At 41.6% G+C, this 23,612-nt stretch overlaps 1 protein-coding gene across 3 annotated transcripts in view; it reads right to left on the reverse strand.

The window, feature by feature from the left end:
• Nucleotides 1-7,187: 7,187 nt before the first annotated feature.
• asph (aspartate beta-hydroxylase) overlaps nt 7,188-23,612 on the reverse strand; it is a 25,688-nt gene continuing 9,263 nt past the window's right edge. For 2 of the 3 annotated variants that reach the window (XM_053646976.1, XM_053646975.1), the window contains exons 2-11: nt 19,447-19,599; nt 19,018-19,062; nt 18,577-18,645; nt 13,024-13,077; nt 12,179-12,247; nt 10,462-11,316; nt 9,804-9,845; nt 9,584-9,619; nt 9,294-9,335; nt 7,188-8,330 (exon numbers count right to left, since the gene is read on the reverse strand). In XM_053646976.1, coding sequence (XP_053502951.1) covers nt 8,323-8,330; nt 9,294-9,335; nt 9,584-9,619; nt 9,804-9,845; nt 10,462-11,316; nt 12,179-12,247; nt 13,024-13,077; nt 18,577-18,645; nt 19,018-19,062; nt 19,447-19,599 — 1,373 coding nt within the window. In that variant the 3' untranslated portion in view covers nt 7,188-8,322. The remainder of the gene's footprint in view (nt 8,331-9,293; nt 9,336-9,583; nt 9,620-9,803; nt 9,846-10,461; nt 11,317-12,178; nt 12,248-13,023; nt 13,078-18,576; nt 18,646-19,017; nt 19,063-19,446; nt 19,600-23,612) is intronic. The other variant, XM_053646977.1, reaches the window with a different exon arrangement.

Below are 23,612 nucleotides of genomic sequence, written 5' to 3' on the forward strand. Positions count from 1 at the left end.
CCCTGCGTGATCATCTGTCCCCTTTAATCCATTCATCACCTTATTATTATTATTATTATTATTATTATTATTATTATTATTATACACCTGCACTAACACCGTTCACATATAACACACACAGAATACTACAGGAGGAATTTACTCTGATGTACCATCAGATCTAAAGTTTGTTGTACGGCTGCGACTCGCCGTCATATTGATAACAGATTAATCTGTCCATTAAAAGTTCAGTTTTTATTTTCTGTATTTATTCTAGAAAGCGTGTTATTTCACATTCTGCTCCACATTATCATTCTCACACACACACACACACACACACACACACTCACTGTAAACTGAAGGCTATGATAACGGTATTAAATGTTTGTGCGCTGTGCTGTACACTGTGCAGAGGAGTTAAAATATTAACATTATATTTAAAATAAAAACAGCCGATTGTCCACACGCTTTAAAGCAGAAGTTAAATCACTAGATTAAAAACACTAAAGAATAAAAATAAAAGCAGAGAGGAAGTGTTAAGTGGTTGAATGTTCTGCAGTAACACACACACACACACTCATCTGAACACACCAACATGTTCCTTTATTCTGTATCTGTACCACACTTCTTACATTTATATACAATCCTATATACTATCCACAGTGACGTCACGGGTGGGGGTTGGGGCGGGGTATCCACAGTGACGTCACGGGTGGGTGGGTGGGGGTTGGGGCGGGGTATCCACAGTGACGTCGCTGATGGGTGGGTGGGGGTTGGGGCGGGGTATCCACAGTGACGTCACACACCCGGTCAACCGATAATGATGTTCTCTGTCCGTTATTGTAACCATGGGTCAGTTGTTGCAGCTCTACACTGACGGAGTGTTTAATATTCTGTTTCTCATAAAGTCTTTAAATCCGTACAGGAGTCTCTGAGACTGAACTGATGGTGAAATGTTCATGAGGAAGTGAGATAATCGGAGCGGTTTATCACCTGCTGTGTAATTATATACGGTGCACTTATATAGAGCTTTTATCCAAAGCGCTATACACTGTGTCTCATTCACCCATTCACACACACACACACACACACACACACACACACACACACACCAGTGGTAGCAGAGCTGTCATGCAAGGCGCTAACTTGCCATCGGGAACAACTTGGGGTTCAGTGTCTCGCCCAAGGACACTTCAGCATGTGGGGTCATGTGGGGTCATGTGGGCCAGGAATCGAACCGCCAACCCTACGATTAGTGGACAACCCGCTCTACCACCTGATCCACAGCCGCCCCGAATTATAAATATTCATTTGTTATTCACATTAACATGACGATCAGTTCGGGCGTAACGTGTGAAGTTTGCGTTGTGGCTGAACCTCTGATGTGGCTGATGTAAATCTGAACCTCGTATCGTCCTGTGATGTAAATCTGAACCTCGTATCGTCCTGTGATGTAAATCTGAACCTCGTATCGTCCTGTGATGTAAATCTGAACCTCGTTTATTGGTAATGTTTAGCATACGAGATTAGCACACTAAGCTAGTTTTTTATTTATAAAGCGTTTTTTGACGGTGGGCGTGGTCACAAAGCATCTTTACAGAATGTGAATGTATCCCTGATGAAGAAGTCAGGTGACGGGGGTGAGGGAGAAACCCATCCTCACCTGAGCAACACTGGTTCATACCATTATAAATCATCTGTGGAGTTACGCCGTGTATTAGTCTGTGTCCTGTTACAGGTAATGTAGAAACTTTACACTTTATTACATACGTTTGCAGTGCATTGTGGGTAATGCTCACTAATTCTCACTGAGCTGTCATTAGTTTATTAGTAGTAGTGCAAGTAATATACTAGATCTCACGCACACTGCCCCACTTAACTCTGATAAAGAGCAACCTGAGGCCTTCCATATCACTCACACACACACACACACACACACACACACACACACCACTGCTGACTGTGCTAAACTGTGCTGCTGGCTGTGTGTGTGTGAGAGAGAGAGCGAGAGAGACTGGCAGCTGCAGGCGTACTGTCCTTCATCACAGTCTCAGGAGAGGTGTAGTTTCATCACATTGAGAGCAAGAAAGAGCGCATCAATCCCACACACACACACTTCCATTACAGGTTCACACACACACATACACACACCACACAAATCTCTGGGCTGAAAGACCCAGGTGTTCTGGACACTGAAGTCCGTGCTGGAGCGGAGCTGTAAGAGACTCGTTAGTAAAAGCTGAAACTGACTGTAATTGAATTCACTTCTCACTGTGTCTCTGCTGAATGCGGTCAATATAAACTAAGTGTAGCTAGCAGTGTTAGCGCCTTCAGCTTTTCACATGTGTGTTTGTTGATTGATTGATTGATTGATTTCCCCCCATTTTCTCCCCAGTTTGGTCAGCAGCCAGCTCGTCTCTATGGTGTGAAGGTTAACTAACCCCATCTTCAGAATCTGCTCCTGCAGCGTTACAGAGCGGTGTAACACACCGAGGGTCAGGTTCGTCTGTAACATGCACTCAACTTCAGAAATAACGTGTTGTGTGTTCGGTCAGTTGTGCTGCTGTGAGTGAAATGTCGAGTGTTTGTGTTCTTTAAAACAGGGTTTAAATGAATGTTTAGAATTGTGCTGAGGGAAAAGTTACCTGCTGACTCTACGCGGGTCACAGACGCTACGCGGGTCACAGACGCTACGCGGGTATACTGGTATACCGGTATACTGCGCTGAAAACCGAAAATTCAGGATGTACTTGGCTGAAAACCGAAGAAAAAACTTTAAACCATTAAAAATATAGATATTTTTGTATAATTGTGTTAATAGCCTTTTTTTTATTATTAATTTCATGAATTGAATGAATCTGAATTGATAAACTACAAACCAATAAAATGAACACATTTTATTGAAATTAACACAAAAACTAAATTATTATATTATAATATTAATATATACATAATATATTAATTTTATGTAACAATCAAATTGAACAGGTTTTTTATCCAAATAATATAAAGTTCTAGAAAACTATTATGATATGCAAAACAGCAGTTGAGTAATGAAGTAGGCGTCTCTCCTGTTTATGTAAACGTATTTACACTTTAATCAAAGATTATCGTGCAAAACAGCAGCAACAGAACTAAACCAACCTCAAACTATTAATTACAGTTACATTTATATAAATGTAGTAGGGGGGGGGGGGGGTTAGGGTTAGGGTCCTCCTCAACCTCCTCAACCTCCGCTAGTGTGTATCCTCCACCTGGATGATGTGACGGCAGACATAGTGCTCCAGAACTCCCACCACAGAGTGATGAAGCCAGTTCAGTGATGGAGATTATTAGGGGATGATGGAGAAGGGTCAATGGGGGAATTTGGGCAGGACCCCGGGGTTATACCTCTACTGTAAATAACAGATGTAGCCTCAAGTCAAGAACAAAGTTTTACAGGGCTGCACAAATTATAATGTAATTAATATACACATAGCAAATTGGACTGCTTTCTGTTTAAGCAAAAATGGTAAAAAAAAAAAGTAACTCTACTTTTGAGTCTGGTTCCACTCCACGTTTTTTCCTCATATTATCTGTTTAAAGGCCATCAACAGGTGATGTAGCTTAACTATGATGCTGCACCATTAATCTGTTCACTGCTGAACATTCTACAGAAACACCTAGCAGGGGTGGGCGGGAGTGAGCAGGGGTGGGCAGGGGTGGGCGGGAGTGAGCAGGGGTGGGCAGGGGTGGGCGGGGGTGAGTGGGAGTGAGCGGGGGTGAGCGGGAGTGGGCGGGAGTGAGCGGGGGTGAGCGGGAGTGGGCGGGAGTGAGTGGGGGTGAGCAGGAGTGAACAGTGCAACGTGACCCTCCACCATGGACCGAATTTAAATATGAAAAATACACCTGTACAGTGATGTATATATCTATATACATATTACCTCTGATAAAGAAAAAGCGTCTAAAGGTACAACAGGACATTCCTGGGTATAGGGTGTGTGTGTGTGTGTGTGTGTGTGTGTGAGAGAGAGAGAGAGAGAGAGAGAGAGAGAGAGTGACAGAGATCCTGCTGAGAGGAACTAACACGTCTAAAGGTCATTTTTCGATGCTTCTGAGGATGAAAATATTACTTTTGAACTCTTCGTGCGCCCCCCCGTTTCTGTCCTTTCAATCTCCCATACTCACATACGCGCGCACACACACACACACACACACACACACACACACACACACACAGTCTCTCCATCCACCTGATGATATGGAAGAGGCAGAAAGATATAATTCTGTGTTTTTACTGATTGTGTTTCTACTTGTGTTCTTCTGTCCATTTCTGAGGAAGTGTAGAAGCAGATGGATGTTCTGCAACACAGTGAGGGATGAGTGTTGAAACACACACACCTGGGACACATTACACACACACACACACACCTGAGACATATTACACACACAGTCACAAAGACAGTCAGAAATAATTACCAAAAAAAGTCAACTGACACTCTGTAAAGGTTGATATTTTTAGCTTTTTCTTCAAAATAAGAGTGCGGTATCTCTGATGGAGAGGGTGCGGTATCTCTGATGGAGAGGGTGCGGTATCTCTGATGGTGAATGTGCGGTATCTCTGATGGAGAGGGTGCGGTATCTATGATGGAGAGGGTGCGGTATCTCTGATGGAGAGGGTGCGGTATCTATGATGTGAATGTGCGGTATCTCTGAGACGGCGAGAGCGCTGTATCACCTTATTACACAAGACTGTCCAGTTTCATGGCAGCCACTAAAACATGACTATAGTATGTGAACTATGGTAGAATTTACATGTAATAATGAAGCAGCAGTGTGATGTTTAGTGCCCTCTGCTGCCTGTGAGGGTGAACTACAATGAGAGAGAGAGAGAGCGCGAGAGAGAGAGAGAGAGAACGAGAACGAACACGAACGAACCATCATAGCATCACTACTCGGAACAAAAAGAATTTACCCCCCACCACATTTTGAACACGATCAACTCACACATGAAAGCGTGAGATCAGGATGTAAACACTCATTAGTATTATCACAAAATTATAAAATAAATGATATAAAGTCAGAAGTGCTGAAGCCGATGTAGAGCCTCGAACACTGCAAAACCCGAGCGAAGTTCCAGCTAACGTTAGCTAGTTACCTCAGGGACGGAGCCTGTAATAACATTCAGAGGAATAAACTAAAGTTTACCTGTTAAAATATAGCCAAATACACACACACACCTTTACTACTATTTCAAAAACAAAGCGAGAGCTAAAAAATAATAATAAAGTAATACGTATTATAAGAATGTTCTTACTGCAGACATCTTCCAGACTTCGGTGAGCTAACACAGGTGAGCTAACCCCGCTAACCTGACAGGATCATTATAGCTACAGCTTAATTAATAAAAAAATAAAGGTTTCTTACCGCAGCCTGAAAAGGTGAAAAGTGACGTGTCGTTCTGGAACGAGTCGGATCTTTGATTGGATTGTCTGAGGGGAATGCTTGGAGTCGATTCACAGATCTGAAGAGTCATTTTGATGATGTGAGAAATTATTTAATTTATTTTCGACGATGATAAATATTTCTACTGTAAACAACTTCAAAAGTATTATACATGATTAAAGATTACAATCTTTCAACTTTTAGTGAAAGCTTGTTATTAAAATGATAAAAATTCAATACAGCACTATACTATTTAACACGTAAACACACATCTAATGCAAGCTAATAGGTTTAAAACAAACTAAATCAAATGATTTAATCCCAGTTCAATTTCATTTTATTTATATAGCTTTAACAAAGGACATTGCCACAGTGCAGTTTTAGAGATATCCAGATAGAGATATAAATTTATCCCTAATGAACAAGCCAGAGGTGGTGGTGGGGAAAAAACTCCCTGAGAAGACATGAGGAAGGAACCTTGAGAGGAACCAGAATGAAAAGGGAGATTGTAGTGAGATTGTTATAGATGTTCCACATGAATACTCTAATCCCAATCTTTGTGAAAACTGCTTCATCTACATGTCCAAAGCAAACACCAGCAAAGAAGATCAGAACTGTAGAGAAACCCTACAACCTGCCGTTCTCTCAGGTCCTCTGGGCTCGGACCCGCTGTCCCTAGATCTCGTCTCTCCTCTATGTGGCAGGTCTTTCAGTGTAGTAGCACCTAAAATCTGGAGCTCTCTCCTTCTGACGCTTCACAACATCACATCCATCTCAGAGTTATTAAAAGCGTGTCTGTTTTCTCAGTGTTCTCTGTCCTAAACTCTTACTATCCATTTTTCTCAGTGACCGTACTATCTGTACTGTTTTTCATTTTGTTTGATTGCTCATTGTTTTTCATTGTTTCTCAGTTTGTGTTTGTCCGTGATCAAGCGTCCTTGAGCGCTGGAAATGCAATGTATATATTAAACATATCATTATTATTATTATTAACAATATCTCCTCAGGGCTGCTCCTGTAGTGGATGGGATAGAGGGGTGCCAATATTTTGTGTAGTGTAACAGATGATCTAGTCAGTGTAGGCGGTGGAGCTGAGGAATTGGCCACTCAGTGTAAACTGTGTATAAACGGTTTGTGAGCGCCATCTAGTGGACACTCAGGTTTTCTCATGTTATGGCTTCTTAAAATTGGATAAATAAATTTTTATATCCAGATTTCTGTAAAGTTGTTATTTAAGAGTTTATCTGATTTTCAGTGGGAACATGAAGTGTGTTATTCTGATTTGAGCTATAAACCTGATTATTACTGACACAAATCAGACCAAAGTCATATGTTTTTGTCCCAAACCTTTATTGCAGCACTCAAACAGAAAACTGACCTTCTTACAGAACTATGACCCAAAAGTCCCGAAATCTGCAATAACTTAGTGTGTTAGACCCATACAGCAGGATATCATGTAAACCTAATCCAAAATAAAATCCTGTTTAAACCAGAACTGCAATTAAATCACCTGCAGAAAGATTTATTGCTGGTTTGTGTTTCTTTCTGCTCCAAATCCCAAGTCCCACTTATGGCTTAGAAACGTCTCCCACTAAAACACCTCCACAGAACTACTTTAAAATAATAATAATAATAAAAATAATAATAAAAAACACTATTTGTAAATTACCCAAAGTTAAAACCACCTTAAAAATTCACATTGACTCCATAAGTGTTAAGAAAAAAACCATCCTGAAGTGTTTTAGGGAAAGAAAAAAAGTTTAAAAGCTGAATTTTTAAATGTGTGTGTGTGTGTGTGTGTGTGTGTGTGTGTGTGAGAAATCAGCATCACATCAACAGAAGTGTAAGGACTGAAATCACAGGAATAAAACCCTGCTGTGTGAGCTGTGACGTGATTAATCAGGAGAGTTCTGTCTCTGTACAGCGGCTGGGAAACCTGCGCTGAACAGTGTGTGTGAACGCGGTCAATAATCTCCAGCACACCGCTGTATCTGACATTCAAAACACAACATTTAAAACAGCGTGTGGTCATTTCGTCATGGTTCAGTTCCACTGAGAGTAAAAAATATTAAACATGCTGGTGAAAGTGGAACACAGTCATTCTCCCCCAGCGTCACAATGATCATAAACCATGACTCAGTAAATCTAGGTGCTTATGGTGATGTGATTATAAGTATTGGCACACACCCACTTTCAGGTTAACAGTGTCGCTGAAACGGAACCGTGTAGTTTGAGTCCAAATCCAAAATAATGATAATGATGAAAGAACGAGACAAAAAAGGTACTAGATCAGGCTGCAACTGCATCCGTCACACAGCTCGTGAGTTACCGTCAACTCCTGCAAACACTGAAAGCCTCTGTGTGTACAATTAAAATGAACCGTCACAAAGAGATTCATCGCTCTGCAATAAACACGGCTCAAAGGGCACATGCGCGCGCACACACACACACGCACACACGCACAGCAAACAAAAACTTGCGCCTTTCTCTAAGTTCTGAAGTGAGGAGTGAAAGCCATTAGAAACGTCAGTGCAGCTTTGTGTCATACCTTCACATTAACACACCACACACACACACACACACACACGTGAAGATCTCACACCCACAAAGCAGCTTCAATAGACAGGAAGTCATCTGATTCTCAACAACGGCGTTTTCAGGTATAATAGAAACATAAGGAAAAGCTCAGAGTGGGAATAGCAGAGCCGAGGTCAGAAGGAACAGGAAGAGGAATTACGGGGAAAAATTTCTCAAACGAGTACAGGAGAAAACCAGGTGTGTGATCGTTCAAACATCTGAGCGTCTGGTAAAATAAAATAAAGCCTAAAGGTGTTGATCAGGATGCTGGTGGTGTTCTCCGCTGCAGCTGCTCAGTCGTAGTGGGATGATCCTCTCCGCCTCCACACACGGTGCCAAAACTTACGTTTCTACAACACAGTGCAACGAGCAACATACTTCAGACAACTGTACACACAACCTCACCTGTACAGCTGTAATGTGAGGACAGGAACAGCAGGAGCAGTCTGGAAACTCTCGCACACACACACACACACTCATTCTCTCGCACACACTTGCTCTCTCTCTCGCGCGCACACACACACACAAATGCACACACAGTCTCACACACACTCATTCTCTCGCACACACACTCTCATTCTCTTGCACACACTATCACACACACACACACACACGCACACAGTCTCACACACACTCGCTCTCTCTCACACACACACACTCTCATTCTCTCACACACACTCTCGCACACACTCACACACACACACTCATGCTCTCTCTCTCTGACACACACACAAACGTGCACATACAGTCTCACACACACTCGCTCTCTCTCTCTCTCTCACACACACTCTCTCGCACACACTCACAGTCTCACAATCATACAGTCTCACACACACTCGCTCTCTCTCTCTCACTCACACTCTCACACACACTCTCTTGCACACACTCACAGTCTCACAATCATACAGTCTCACACACACTCGCTCTCTCTCTCTCACTCACACTCACACACACTCTCTCGCACACACTCACAGTCTCACAATCATACAGTCTCACACACACTCGCTCTCTCTCTCTCACTCACACTCTCACACACACTCTCTCGCACACACTCATGGTCTCACAATCATACAGTCTCACACACACTCACTCTCGCACACACTCTCTCACACACACACACAGTCTCACAACCATACAGTCTCACACACACACACACACACAGTGTGAGATGGACGTGTCCTAATCTAAATCATATCTGAGCTTTATTCTGGTTTGAGGATAATAAGTGTTTCCTGTGTGCTCGGGGGATTCTGTAATGAAGTCCTAATTCTAAGCACATGAAGGTTCAGAAAGAGCGAACGATGGAGCGTTACCCGTCGTCTCGTCCTCGTCCTCGTCCTGTTCTTCTACGTCCTCTGTTCAAACATCACAGACAGAAACAAATTAATGTCCAGAAAGAGATTCAATTAAATGACCATGTTCTAATCAAGCAGCTAATCCAGGATATAAAATAAAGGAATAAATGGACAAAGCTTTCGTATTTGAGTTTTGATTAATGATTAATGTTTCAGTCAGACTCCGTTATAAGATTAGCGTTTGTATAAAAGTCGGTTAGAGAAATGTAAATGAGGTTAGGATCCAGCCGTGTGTTCTACTGACCCACCTGCATCTTCTTCTGGCTGTTCATCAGGTTCCTCCTCTAAAATATCCAATACACAAACCAACAAACATCAGACCTCCAATCTGATCAAATCCTACAATCTCAATTCAACATCTCATTTCTGGAACTTTCATCTAATATAGTCAGGAGAAAAAGTATAACGCGGTCAAAAACGTGTGAAGTACTTTATAAAGAAAAAGATCTGATTGTAACGTGAACTCACCTGATCCTTCTGTTTCCAGCGTGTCTTCTGCTTCAAACACATCTACAGGAACGTTAATGCAGACGTGATGGAAGGTCTCAACATTATTACATTTAAATATTCACTTACAAAATTTTTTACACACAAACTCAAGTATAAACATATTTATATAAGTATTCACCCCCATCAGTGTGAAATATAAATGAGTTCTGGTTCAGTTTCCATGGACACATGATGGTAGTTTCAGTAGAATGGAGTATGTGTGTGTCAGTGTCAGGTGATCTCGATATAAACACACCTGTTCCTGGAGGAACCCAGCGGTATTAGAGAACATACCTAAACAAACCGCATCATCATCTAAACAAGTTCAGGACGAAGTTCTGGAGAAGTATCAATCAGGGTTTGGTTATAAAAACGTCCCAAACATTTGTCTCAGAGCAACGATAAACGTGTTATCGAACATCGTCAAGAACATGACAACGAAACTTCATTTATTTACCATTTTAAATGGAAATGATTATTTTTCGGTCTTCAGCGTGGTGTCAGGATTTTGGACAGCACTGCACGTGTGTAAAATATCCAGAGGAGGAACTACAGCATCTTCCTACAGAACAAGTTACCTGCTAAACATCTGAACGTAGCTTAAACAATCTAAAGTGAAGGTTAAAAGAATTCTTACCCTGCTCTTCTTCTGCACCCTCAGGCTCTTCTGTTAAGGCCTCCTCCGTCACTTCCTCCGTAGGAGCTGCCTCTTCTACATCCTCTTCAAAAGAGGCAGGTTCTTCTACTGTTTCTTCAACAGGTGCTACTTCCTCCACCCCCTCTTTCACTGGTGAATGCTCCTCCACTACTTCCTCAACTGACAATGCCTCTTCTACAACAACTTCAACAGGGACAGGTTCTTCTGCTGTTTCTTCAACTGCTGCTGCTTCTTCTACTTCCTCAACTGTAGTTGCAACCTCCTTAAGGGCCTCTTCTACAGTACTTGCTTCTTCAACAGGAACAGTTTCCTCAACTACTCCTTCGTCAACTGATGCTCCCTCGTTGGTCTCCTCAACAGAAAGTAACTCTTCTACAGCCTCTCCAACAGGGGCAGCTTCCTCAACTGGCTCTTCAACTGCTTCCTCAGCAGGGGCAGGTTCCTCAACTGGCTCTTCAACTGCTTCCTCAGCAGGGGCAGGTTCCTCAACTGGCTCTTCAACTGCTTCCTCAGCAGGGGCAGGTTCCTCTGCCTCTTTAACAAGCACAGCTTCTTCCACTGCCTCCTCTTCCACAGACACATCATCTGCTATTTCTGGCTCATCCTCCACCACTTCAGGCTCTTCTTCAGGAACCTCTTCTTCTTCCATCAGTGGTTTTACTTCCTCCTTCACGTCCTCAGGCTCCTCCTCCACGTCCTCAGGCTCCTCCTCCACGTCCTCAGGCTCCTCCTCCACATCCTCAGGCTCCTCTTCCACATCATCAGGCTCCTCCTCCACTGTTTCAGGCTCCTCCTCCTCTAAAGCTTCAGGCTCCTCCTCCACTGCCTGAGCCTCTGAGGAATGTATTTAAATTTTCTTCATGTTCTGTTTATTGTTGTACTTAATTGATTATTTAATTATATACAAGATATTTCTATTAACTGTACCTCAAGGCCATGCATTTTGGGAAGGATCTCCCAAGAATGGTGTGGAAATGTAAAAGGATGGCCACGTAAATAGTGCAATACTCAACTATATTAAGTTATGTACAGTATAGCCATTTTATTAGGAACATTTGTATGCCTGCTCATTCATGAACTTATCCAATCAACCAATCATGTGGCAGCAGCTCAAAGTGTAAAATCGTGCAGATACAGGTCGAGAACATCAGTTAATGTTCACAACAAACATCAGAATGGAGAAAACTGGCATCTCTGAGACTTTAACCCTGCCATGATTTGTTAGTGTCAGAAGGGCAGGGTTGAGTATTTCATAATTTACACACACACACACACACACGTCTCTTGAGCAGTGGTCACCAACCATCTTCCTTGAGATCTACCTTCCTGAAGGTTTTATCTCCAATCAAAATCTAGTGCATCTGTTTTAGTTGATCAAGAACTTCTGAAGGCGATGATTAGATGGTCAGGTGGGAACCATTATGGTTGGAGCTAAAATCTTCAGGAAGGCAGATCTCCAGGAAGAGGGTTGGTGTGCAAACAGCAAAGAATAATGTATTCCTTATTCATTTACATCCACACTATATAAAATATATGTACTACAGGTCTGTTCACTGCATCACGAGTGATCTGAAGCCTGATCTGTACATAAATTCACATCTTTATTCGACATTATTTATTTTACATTTCTCACGTACACATCGTACCGCTTGTTAAATTTCCTGATCACCTTAACAGCTGTGATTTTATTTCATACCTGCAGGAAACTCAGCTGTTTCTTCAACTTTAGCAGCGTGGATCTGTTCCTCTTCCACCGGCTCTGGGGCTGGAGAACACGGGGAAAAGTTGCTGGAGCAGCTACAAGTTCATGGTTTTCACGGGTCACACGGCGTAACAATAAGTTATACTTTAATTCTCACAACAGTTTGTATTTTTTAACAGACTAGTGCTTTCCCGTCCTGTTGACTAAACTAGCTGCTTCAGTAATGACAGGATGAAGCATAAGTGTTGGGACAGTGAAGAACAGAAATGCTACACATCCCTGATACTGAAGATAACACAAAACCGCTTCTGATTCTGACGTGAGTTCAGAGCGTTAAGCTCGATGGATATGAGTGAGCTTTTTCAGCTGGGTTACAGAACAGTGATGTGCAACGTGTGCAGTAATATCAGTTTATCAACATGATAAAACGAGTCATCTTCAAACCAGTGTGTTTATCAGGGGAATAGTACACACACACACACACACACACACAGGGTTAATAATCCACTTTTCTCCAGAGAAGATAGTAGTGTGTTCGGTTTGTGGAGCACGAAGGTCAGCGATAGTGACCCAGCGTGCAGCAGGAAGACGCTGGTACACGTTTGGGCCGCGGGTATAAAGCATGTTTAAATTAGGTAAACATTTACAAAAATGAACGGCTGTAATAATGATTTCTACTGAAGAAGAGCTGCATTATGAAGTTGTCATCAAAGTTTGTTCCTAAAACCCAGGATGATGTCATCATTAATTTATTCCCATCCATGAACAATCATTCAACACAACTGTACGTGTTTTCATTAATAATCAACTAACAGTGTTCTCCTGCGTGTGATTTTTACCTTCAGCAGGAGCGGACGGTCCAGAGGCCGTAACATCTGGCTTCTCCTTCAGTCCTGAGGGTTTCCACATGTGGATGCACACACACCAGGTATGACATCTTATAAAAAAACACGTCTTTCAAATGTAGTGCAAAAGAGATTAGGTTCAGATCAACCCATAATTATCGACCGCTACCTCAGGTACTGAACTGATGTTTGGCTTACTTTTGTTCCACACATTTTTATTCATGAAAACATGAAAGGAAATCAGAGAGATGACAGCACAGACCGGTGTTTTACATAATAAAAGTCTCCACCTGTCTTCAAGAAACAACATCACAGTTTCACTGCACCTTCTTTCTTCTTCAGCAGTTAAAATCATCTCTATACTCATCCAGTGACCAAACCAAACGCTTCTTCTAGTGTTTATTCATTTCAGTAAAATCAGAGACCGAGCCAGAGTGAACGCTGTCTCACACACACACACACACACACAAAACACTACTTTGTAAAATTCAGAAGGAGTAAAGTTGTGTGTAAAAGTGCTGACCCTCTGAATAAAATATCTGAAGTTAAACTTGGACGTGTTCACCGTTTCTCACAGTTACGTCTTATTTTATTTATTTATTTTTATTTAAAATTGTTGTTACTCTGTGGATCTTTAGTTTTTATTTAATATGTAAAACTGTTGTTCTGAACTATAAACCTGATCCATAACTGGACCAAAACCCTCATAACACATCTGTTCTTTACATTAACGACGTCTTACTGCTTCTTTTTGGGCTTTTTAGCTTCTTTTCCATCTTTCTCAGGATTTCTGTCCCAGACGTCAGCAGCTTTATCGAGCGTTTTCTTCTCTTTCCCCGCCTTTTCCTCTTCTTCTTTTGTTTTGACCTTCTTTGCCGTTCTCTCTCTCTCCTCTTTCTCTCTCCTGATCCTCTCCATGGCCTTTTCCACATCCTCCCTCTCTATCCGTTCTCCTTCCTCTCGGAGTCGAGCCTCCGCTCTCTCCCAGGCTTTAAGCTCAGATTCCTCTCTGATCCGCTCCAGGACCTTCTCCTCCTCCTCCTTGGCCAGGATGCTCCTCACCTCCGCCAGCGCCATCTTGGCGATCTTTCTGGCCTCCACTCTCTCGTGGATGATGGTGAGCTGCTCTTTAAGAGCTTCTCTCAGTTTCAGACCAACGTCTTTGGCGTGAGGATGTTCTACAGAGTGAGAGTTTTAATGATGATGTAATCGTTACAGCCGAGTGTTTACACTCCACACGGCAGGCTGTTCGTGCAAATCACCCGAGTTTAGTCAAACACCATGTCTGGATCACTGCAGATATTTACCTTTAATAAGGAATTATTTTGACATTTTCTGATCTAGGCATTTCCCCTGACTGGAGGTCACCTCACAAACCCTTAAACAGCCAAACACCTCCAGTTATTATATACATTCTACCTAAAATTAGTTAAAATAACGAGAAACAAAGCACATCGTATATCTGATGCTTAAAAATCCACCGACCTTCTCAAATCACCACACGTTAAAGCAGATTCTCAAACTCCACACACTCTCACGGCTAATTCTGTTAATCAGCATCCAAACTAACACCACAATGCACAATCACCATGCAAAACAACAACGCCTGGTTTCACACAAAAACGCTGGCTTTAATTAAAATACCTTTATTCCTGGACAAATCTCCTGGTTTCTCCTCTGATACATGATGGAGGAAAACACACACACACACACACACACACACGGTAAATAATCGTCTCAGTATACACATGTCCTGAACAAACAGCCAGTCAAACCTCACTATAACGCTCCTAACACGTCTCTCCTTTACAATCAGGTGATGACAATCCCATAAAGCCATCCGTTCTGAAGAACACTGCCTGAGAACATCCTGAGATCCTGAGATCTTAAACCAGTGACGACCGAGTCAGTTATTTACATGGTGGTATTTTTAATATAATTTGTATTTTAAATTACAGATGAAACCTTCGTAACCCGTAACACTGATGTGAAAGTTGAATATCTCCACAGGTCTGCTCTGTAGGATTCGGAGAAGGCGTGTGTAAGCGAGCGCATTCAGGTTTAAAGGATATCCATCGTTATTATTATTATTATTATTATTATTATTATTAACAGTTTGGCTCCTTACACACAACACCGAGCTGAAACAGTAAACACTCGAGTGTGTTGTGTAACTGTGCTCATGTTAAACTGCACGTCTGTGTTCCTTTAATCAAACTACAGGATCTAATGTTTAAAGAAGTCTCTGCTTCAGGATGATAAAGTAAAGATTATAAAATATAATCAGCAGCAGACCTGTCACATTACAGCATTATTATTATTATTATTATTATTATTATTATTATTATTACTACAGAAAAGGGTTATGAAGTGTTTACTTGCATGTTAAATGAAAGATTGTGTTAAATGATTAACTCAGTGTTACGACACTTTACCGTCAGCTGAGATGTCAGAATCACGAGGGGTTTATTAACACACAGGACTGTTAATGTTTAACCATCAGCACTGCTCTGTTTACTCTTTAGGAGAAGGTTTGTGAGGTAGACAGGGTTTCTGAGTGCTGCTTGTTGTCTCCCACAGGCTTATCTCTGAATTTAAACACAACGCTGTCCGAGTCCGCTTACAGCCCGAAGGTGACGCTGCTGAGCTTCACCTTTCATTAATACACGGTCTAAGAGGTGCAGCCGCTGTGGTGATGCAAAAAATTTAAGCGGGCCCAAATAAAATTACACCAGGGGTTTTTGGTGGTTGTATAAGACGGCGGTCTCTTTCCTTTATCTTTTAAAACACTGGTTAAATTCCAGTAATGCCAGACTGAGGTCTCTAAAGCAGCAATAACATGTTAATAACGTTCACATTTCTGATATAAAACAGTAGATGTGAATAAAGCAGGAAGTCTCAGAGAGATGAAGAACATCTCCGAGAGAAAGTTAATCATCAGTACAGAGTTAATAAACACCGCAGGCTGAAACTCACCTGAAAACACAATTATTGCTCTGAAGATCGTTAGTGATAAAGTCATCCACAAAAACAGCACAGGAATCATATTAAACGTGTTAAATAGTAAAACCTGAACACGTCAGTCGTGTGTTTAAAGTCAGATACAGAAGCAGTGACGTGCAGAAACACAGCAGAAGAAGAAACGTGGAAAATGTCCAAAAGACGTGTGCTGAGATGTACATCCTCAATACTCCTGCATTCCCCCTCAGTAGGGCACCTAGCTGGGGAACAATTTAAGCAACTCAATTTAAGTGTGTGTGTGTGTGTGTGTGTGTGTGTGTGTGTGTGTGTGTGTGCGCGTGCAGGAGGTCGACTGTTTCCTAAAGCACCTTACAGACCGAAAGTGGAGATAAGATTACATTTCCAGAGTACAGTTCAGTTCAGGAACATCAGTGCATCAGCTCCAGCGTTCATCAGCGCCTCACTACTGCGTATAAAACGCCGAGCCGAGGTTGAGTCTTCGCTGAGAAACGAGACATGATGAGTACATGAAGGTCACATGAAGGTCATGCCGAATGAGTCACTGCTCAGAATGTGATAAATACGGAGCGATAATATTGTAAACAGGGATAAGAGATTCAGCGGTTACAGGATTATAACTATTAAATATCAGCACAGGCCTCGGCTGCAGATAAAAGCCATGTTTTACATCGTCATTAAATAGTTTTTACAAAAGTGCTGCAGAAGGAAAACAGCCGTGTTTCACACTCCCAATATTTACAACTGAAAAACAGCAAGAATTTTACAAGTCCTTGTGACTGCTGTAAATGTAAAAAATTCTTCCTTACGAGAGAATATCCGAGTCTGAGAATAAAATCTCCTCCAGAAAAGTGTGTGTGTGTGTGTGTGTGTGTGTGTGCGTGTGTGCGTGTGTGCGCGCTGTGAAAAATCCAAATTACTGGTTCTGAAGTCCTAAAATGACGCACGTCTTTTGACCCTGAACCCCTTCGGTCTGAGACGTGCTGGAAACGTCGTCTGTCACAGCATCAGATTCATCGTCCTCGACCGTTTCAAACGGACTCATAACGTCATAGAGGAACGTGAAGAAGCCTTGAAACCAGTCAGAACCTTCTTCAGCTAAAATATCAAGCACTTCCTCGAGGGACTCTGAGCTTTCTGTACTGCCGTCTCGAGTCAGTCCTATTCAAACGTGGAACAGGGAGGAGAGAGAGAGAGGCAGAGAGAGAGAGAGAGAGAGAGAGAGAGAAAGGGAAGAACAACGGAGGGAAAGAGAAATGGGAAACACGGTGGTGGAGAAGGAAAATGGAAAAACAGAGGGAGTGGAAGTTAAAGGTGAGGTTTAGTAGGAAACTAGAGCTGAAGGAAATAAAGTCATAAAAGTTCAAAGTTAAAGTGTGAGAAGCAAAGCAAGACGACATGCAGAGACTCTACAGCTGTGCACTAAACCCTGCAGTAGTGTACACCATTGAAACCTGGTTTATACATCTGCGAGAGCGCATCTGCGAACCTGCACTGTCAGATACGTGTCTGTGCTCCAGGCCACATGGCCGTGTCTCTCCATATTCACGTGTACATTAGGGGAATAAAACACTACAGCATGGGCAGAACATGCTTTTGAACAGTGCAGAGGAAAGAGAAAGGAACTGTGTGTGAGGAGTTTTGGCGAGGTTTATAACTCACTGAAAGAGTTTCTCAGATGTTCTCAGATGTTTCCACATGTTTTCACTCGTCTGTATTCAGCAGTATCGAGTGGTTCATAATGCTGTGGTTTACACTCCTACACTGTGTGTTTACTGCGAGTCCATTAGAAGTAGAGTGTGAGATCCTGCAGGATTAAATGCACGTTATAATGAACTACAGCAGTGATCAAGCCTCTTCTGATCGTTCTGTCCGAAGCCAGACTGTTTATTACCCACACTAACAGCGTGAAGAACTTACAACTAGTGAGAGATTTTTAAAAATCAGTTTCTGTCATGAGGTATGTAGTACAAGTTTTGTTTTGTTTGTTTAAACAAATTGCCACGCCCCCAACCCCCTCCGGTCCCAACCTGGTACACGGAAATCTCTGGAAGACAATTGAGGAATGATTTAGTGGTTAAACTTGAGATGTATTTGTGCAACATTACTCTGAAAGCCCTGAGGAAATTTGAGGAAGAGTCTCAGGTCTCAAGCCCTGCCTCAATCAGAGCTCCAATCAGAGCTCACCTGAAGGCCAGGTGACTCAAAGCACAGTGGACACACGATGCGCTGTGAGGAACACCTCTGTGCCACACTTACCCATAATCCCCTCCATCTCAAACACACTAACACACTACAGTGCAGAAGTATAAAGCAGTCCTGAGTAACACTGCAGCTCAACTTAATTCTGAAGTAAATCTTCTTACACACACGCACGCACACACGCACGCACACACACACACACACACACACACACACATATATACACACACACACACTTTCATGCACATGCAGTTTGTATTTGCGGTGGAACAAAAATGAACCAAAGTCAGCCATGCAACAGAAACAGAAATGTAATAAATACTCTGTAATATACTTTGATGAATGTGAATAAGTTTGTGCACCCACCCAGCAGGACCTTAGCGTCTTCCACATCGAAGTCTCCATCACCATCAGCATCGTAGGACGAGAGTTTACCTGGTGAATTCATTGATATTTAATTCAGTGATTTGTGTGCTTTAAATATCTAACTAACAGTTTTATTTTATAATGTTTAGATATGATTATTTTTACCCTCATTATTATTTTAACTTTATCAGTTTACTCGTCTCTACAAGTTCTTGCTTTTGTTACTACCTTTTTCCTCCGTTCTGGTGTTTGATATGAAGGTTAATTGAAGCTCTTGACGTGTAGCTGCATGATTTTATACATGACTGTTCCTAATAAAGTGGCCGGTCTGTCTGTCTTTTTATAATCTATTATTTCTAACTTGCTGAGAGCTTGTGCCCAGCGTCGGTGTGTGATGAAGGAGGAGATATTTCATGTATGTTATTGAATGTAAAGTCATACCTTGTAAAATCTCTGAAATATTATACCGCAAGTCCTTTGCCTTGGCTGCATGTAAAATTAAGACCAGAATATATATATATATATATATATATATATATATATATATATATATATATATATATATATATATATATATACATACACACACACACACACACACACACACACACACTCTCTCTCTAATTCAAATATATTATTACAGTTTACTTAAATCAGAACAAACAGAAATATACACATGCTGATGATCAGTTAAGAGATGTACTGTGATATTCAGCAGATTTTATTATTATTATTATTACTGAAGGAAACACAGGCGATGCATCCCTGAGAAAGACACCTGTACGCTTTAATGCAGGTTTAATAATGACACCTCCTGTAAGATAACATACACACTGGGGATGATGATGAAGATGATGATGATGGACTCACCGATCACTCCCTGATAATCCACCAGATCAAAATAAACGACAGCGACGGAGGTCCAGACGCCCAGAAGAGCCAAAACCATGAACCAGGTGAAGAACGAAGACCCGCCTGCAGCTCCGCCCCTTTTCCCATTTTTATTCAGGTGTGGCTTGGCATCTAAACACCAGGACACAAACGAGCAAAAAATCAGTGTTCAGTATTATACCAAATCCACACGCGTGTTAGTCACTAATTACAGCCTTTAAACAGTAAACAATTAAATATCTACTACATATACACCATATACACTACATACACACACACTATACACACTACACACACACACACTATACACACACACACTATATACACTACACACACACACACTATATACACTACACACACACACTATACACACTACACACACACACACTATACACACACACACTATATACACTACACACATACACACTATACACACACACACTATATACACTACACACACACACTATACACACTACACACACACACACTATACACACACACACTATACACACACACACTATATACACTACACACACACACACACTATACACACTACACACACACACACTATACACACACACACTATACACACACACACTATATACACTACACACATACACACTATACACACACACACTATATACACTACACACACACACTATACACACTACACACACACACACTATACACACACACACTATACACACACACACTATATACACTACACACACACACACTATACACACACACACTATATACACTACACACACACACTATACACACTACACACACACACACTATACACACACACACTATATACACTACACACACACACACTATACACACACACTATATACACTACACACACACACACCAGACACACACACACTATACACACACTACACACACTACACACACACACACACACTATACACACACACACACTATATACACTACACACACACACACTATACACACACACACTATATACACTACACACACACACACTATACACACACTATATACACTACACACACACACACACTATATACACTACACACACACACTATACACACTACACACACACACACTATACACACACACTATATACACTACACACACACACACTATACACACACACACTATATACACTACACACACACACACTATATACACTACACACACACACCAGACACACACACACACTATATACACTACACACACACACTATACACACACTACACACACACACTATACACACTACACACACACACACACTATACACACACACACACTATATACACTACACACACACACACTATACACACACACACTATATACACTACACACACACACTATACACACACTATATACACTACACACACACACACACTATATACACTACACACACACACTATACACACACTACACACACACACTATACACACTACACACACACACACTATACACACACACTATATACACTACACACACACACCAGACACACACTACACACACACACTATACACACTACACACACACACACTATACACACACACACTATATACACTACACACACACACCAGACACACACACACACTATATACACTACACACACACACACTATACACACACTACACACACACACTATACACACACACTATATACACTACACACACACCAGACACACACACACACTATACACACACACACTATATACACTACACACACACACACTATACACACACACACTATATACACTACACACACACACTATACACACACACACACACTATATACACTACACACACACTATACACACACTATATACACTACACACACACACCAGACACACACACACACACTATATACACTACACACACACACTATACACACACTACACACACACACTATACACACTACACACACACACACTATACACACACACACTATATACACTACACACACACACCAGACACACACACACTATATACACACTACACACACACACTATACACACTACACACACACACACTATACACACACACACAGTATATACACTACACACACACACCAGACACACACACACACTATATACACTACACACACACACACACACACTATACACACTACACACACTACACACACACACTAGACACACTACACACACACACTAGACACACTACACACACTATACACACTACACACACACACACTATACACACTACACACACTATACACACTACACACACACACTATACACACACACACTATATACACTACACACACACTATACACACTACACACACACACACACTATACACACACACACCAGACACATACACACACTATACACACTACACACACACACACACTATACACACACACACACTATATACACTACACACACACTAGACACACACACTATACACACATACACTATATACACTCACACACACTATACACACACACTATATACACTACACACACACTATATACACTACACACACACTAGACACACACACTATACACACACACACTATATACACTACACACACACTATACACACACACACTATATACACCACACACACACTATATACACTACACACACACTAGACACACACACACTATATACACTACACACACACTATACACACACACTATATACACACACTATATACACTACCCACACACTATACACACACACTATATACACTACACTCTATATACACTACACACACACTAGACACACACACTATACACACACACACTATATACACTACACACACACTATATACACTACACACACACTAGACACACACACTAGACACACACTATACACACACACTATATACACTACACACACACTAGACACACACACTAGACACACACACACACACACACACACACACTATACACACACACAATTTACTCAGCATGTAGTAATACAGGACACATCAAAAATACATCATCCTGCAGTTGAAACATGGAGTGCATAAAGATTATCAGGGATATAAATAGCAGCTCCTTCTCCATATAGAACGGCTGCCAATGATAACAGACTCTGAACATGATGGAGATGTTAGAAGAGATGTTAGAGATGATAGAGGAGATGGAGATGATAGAGGAGATGATAGAGGAGATGGAGATGATAGAGGAGATGATAGAGGAGATGGAGATGATAGAGGAGATGGAGATGATAGAGGAGATGATAGAGGAGATGGAGATGATAGAGGAGATGATAGAGGAGATGGAGATGATAGAGGAGATGATAGAGGAGATGGAGATGATAGAGGAGATGGAGATGGAGATGATAGAGGAGATGGAGATGATAGAGGAGATGATAGAGGAGATGGAGATGATAGAGGAGATGATAGAGGAGATGGAGATGATAGAGGAGATGATAGAGGAGATGGAGATGATAGAGGAGATGATAGAGGAGATGGAGATGATAGAGGAGATGGAGATGATAGAGGAGATGATAGAGGAGATGGAGATGATAGAGGAGATGATAGAGGAGATGGAGATGATAGAGAAGATGGAGATGATAGAGGAGATGATAGAGGAGATGGAGATGATAGAGGAGATGATAGAGGAGATGGAGATGATAGAGGAGATGATAGAGGAGATGGAGATGATAGAGGAGATGATAGAGGACATGGAGATGATAGGAGATGGAGATGATAGAGGAGATGGAGATGATAGAGGAGATGATAGAGGAGATGGAGATGATAGAGGAGATGGAGATGATAGAGGAGATGGAGATGATAGAGGAGATGATAGAGGAGATGGAGATGATAGAGGAGATGGAGATGATAGAGGAGATGATAGAGGACATGGAGATGATAGAGGAGATGGAGATGATAGAGGAGATGATAGAGGAGATGGAGATGATAGAGGAGATGATAGAGGACATGGAGATGATAGAGGAGATGGAGATGATAGAGGAGATGGAGATGATAGAGGAGATGATAGAGGAGATGGAGATGATAGAGGAGATGATAGAGGAGATGGAGATGATAGAGGAGATGGAAATCATAGAGGAGATGGAGATGATAGAGGAGATGGAGATGATAGAGGAGATGGAGATGATAGAGGAGATGATAGAGGAGATGGAGATGATAGAGGAGATGATAGAGGAGA

This window comes from Ictalurus furcatus, chromosome 17 (assembly GCF_023375685.1).
Source record: "Ictalurus furcatus strain D&B chromosome 17, Billie_1.0, whole genome shotgun sequence".
NCBI classification, from domain to species: domain Eukaryota; kingdom Metazoa; phylum Chordata; class Actinopteri; order Siluriformes; family Ictaluridae; genus Ictalurus; species Ictalurus furcatus.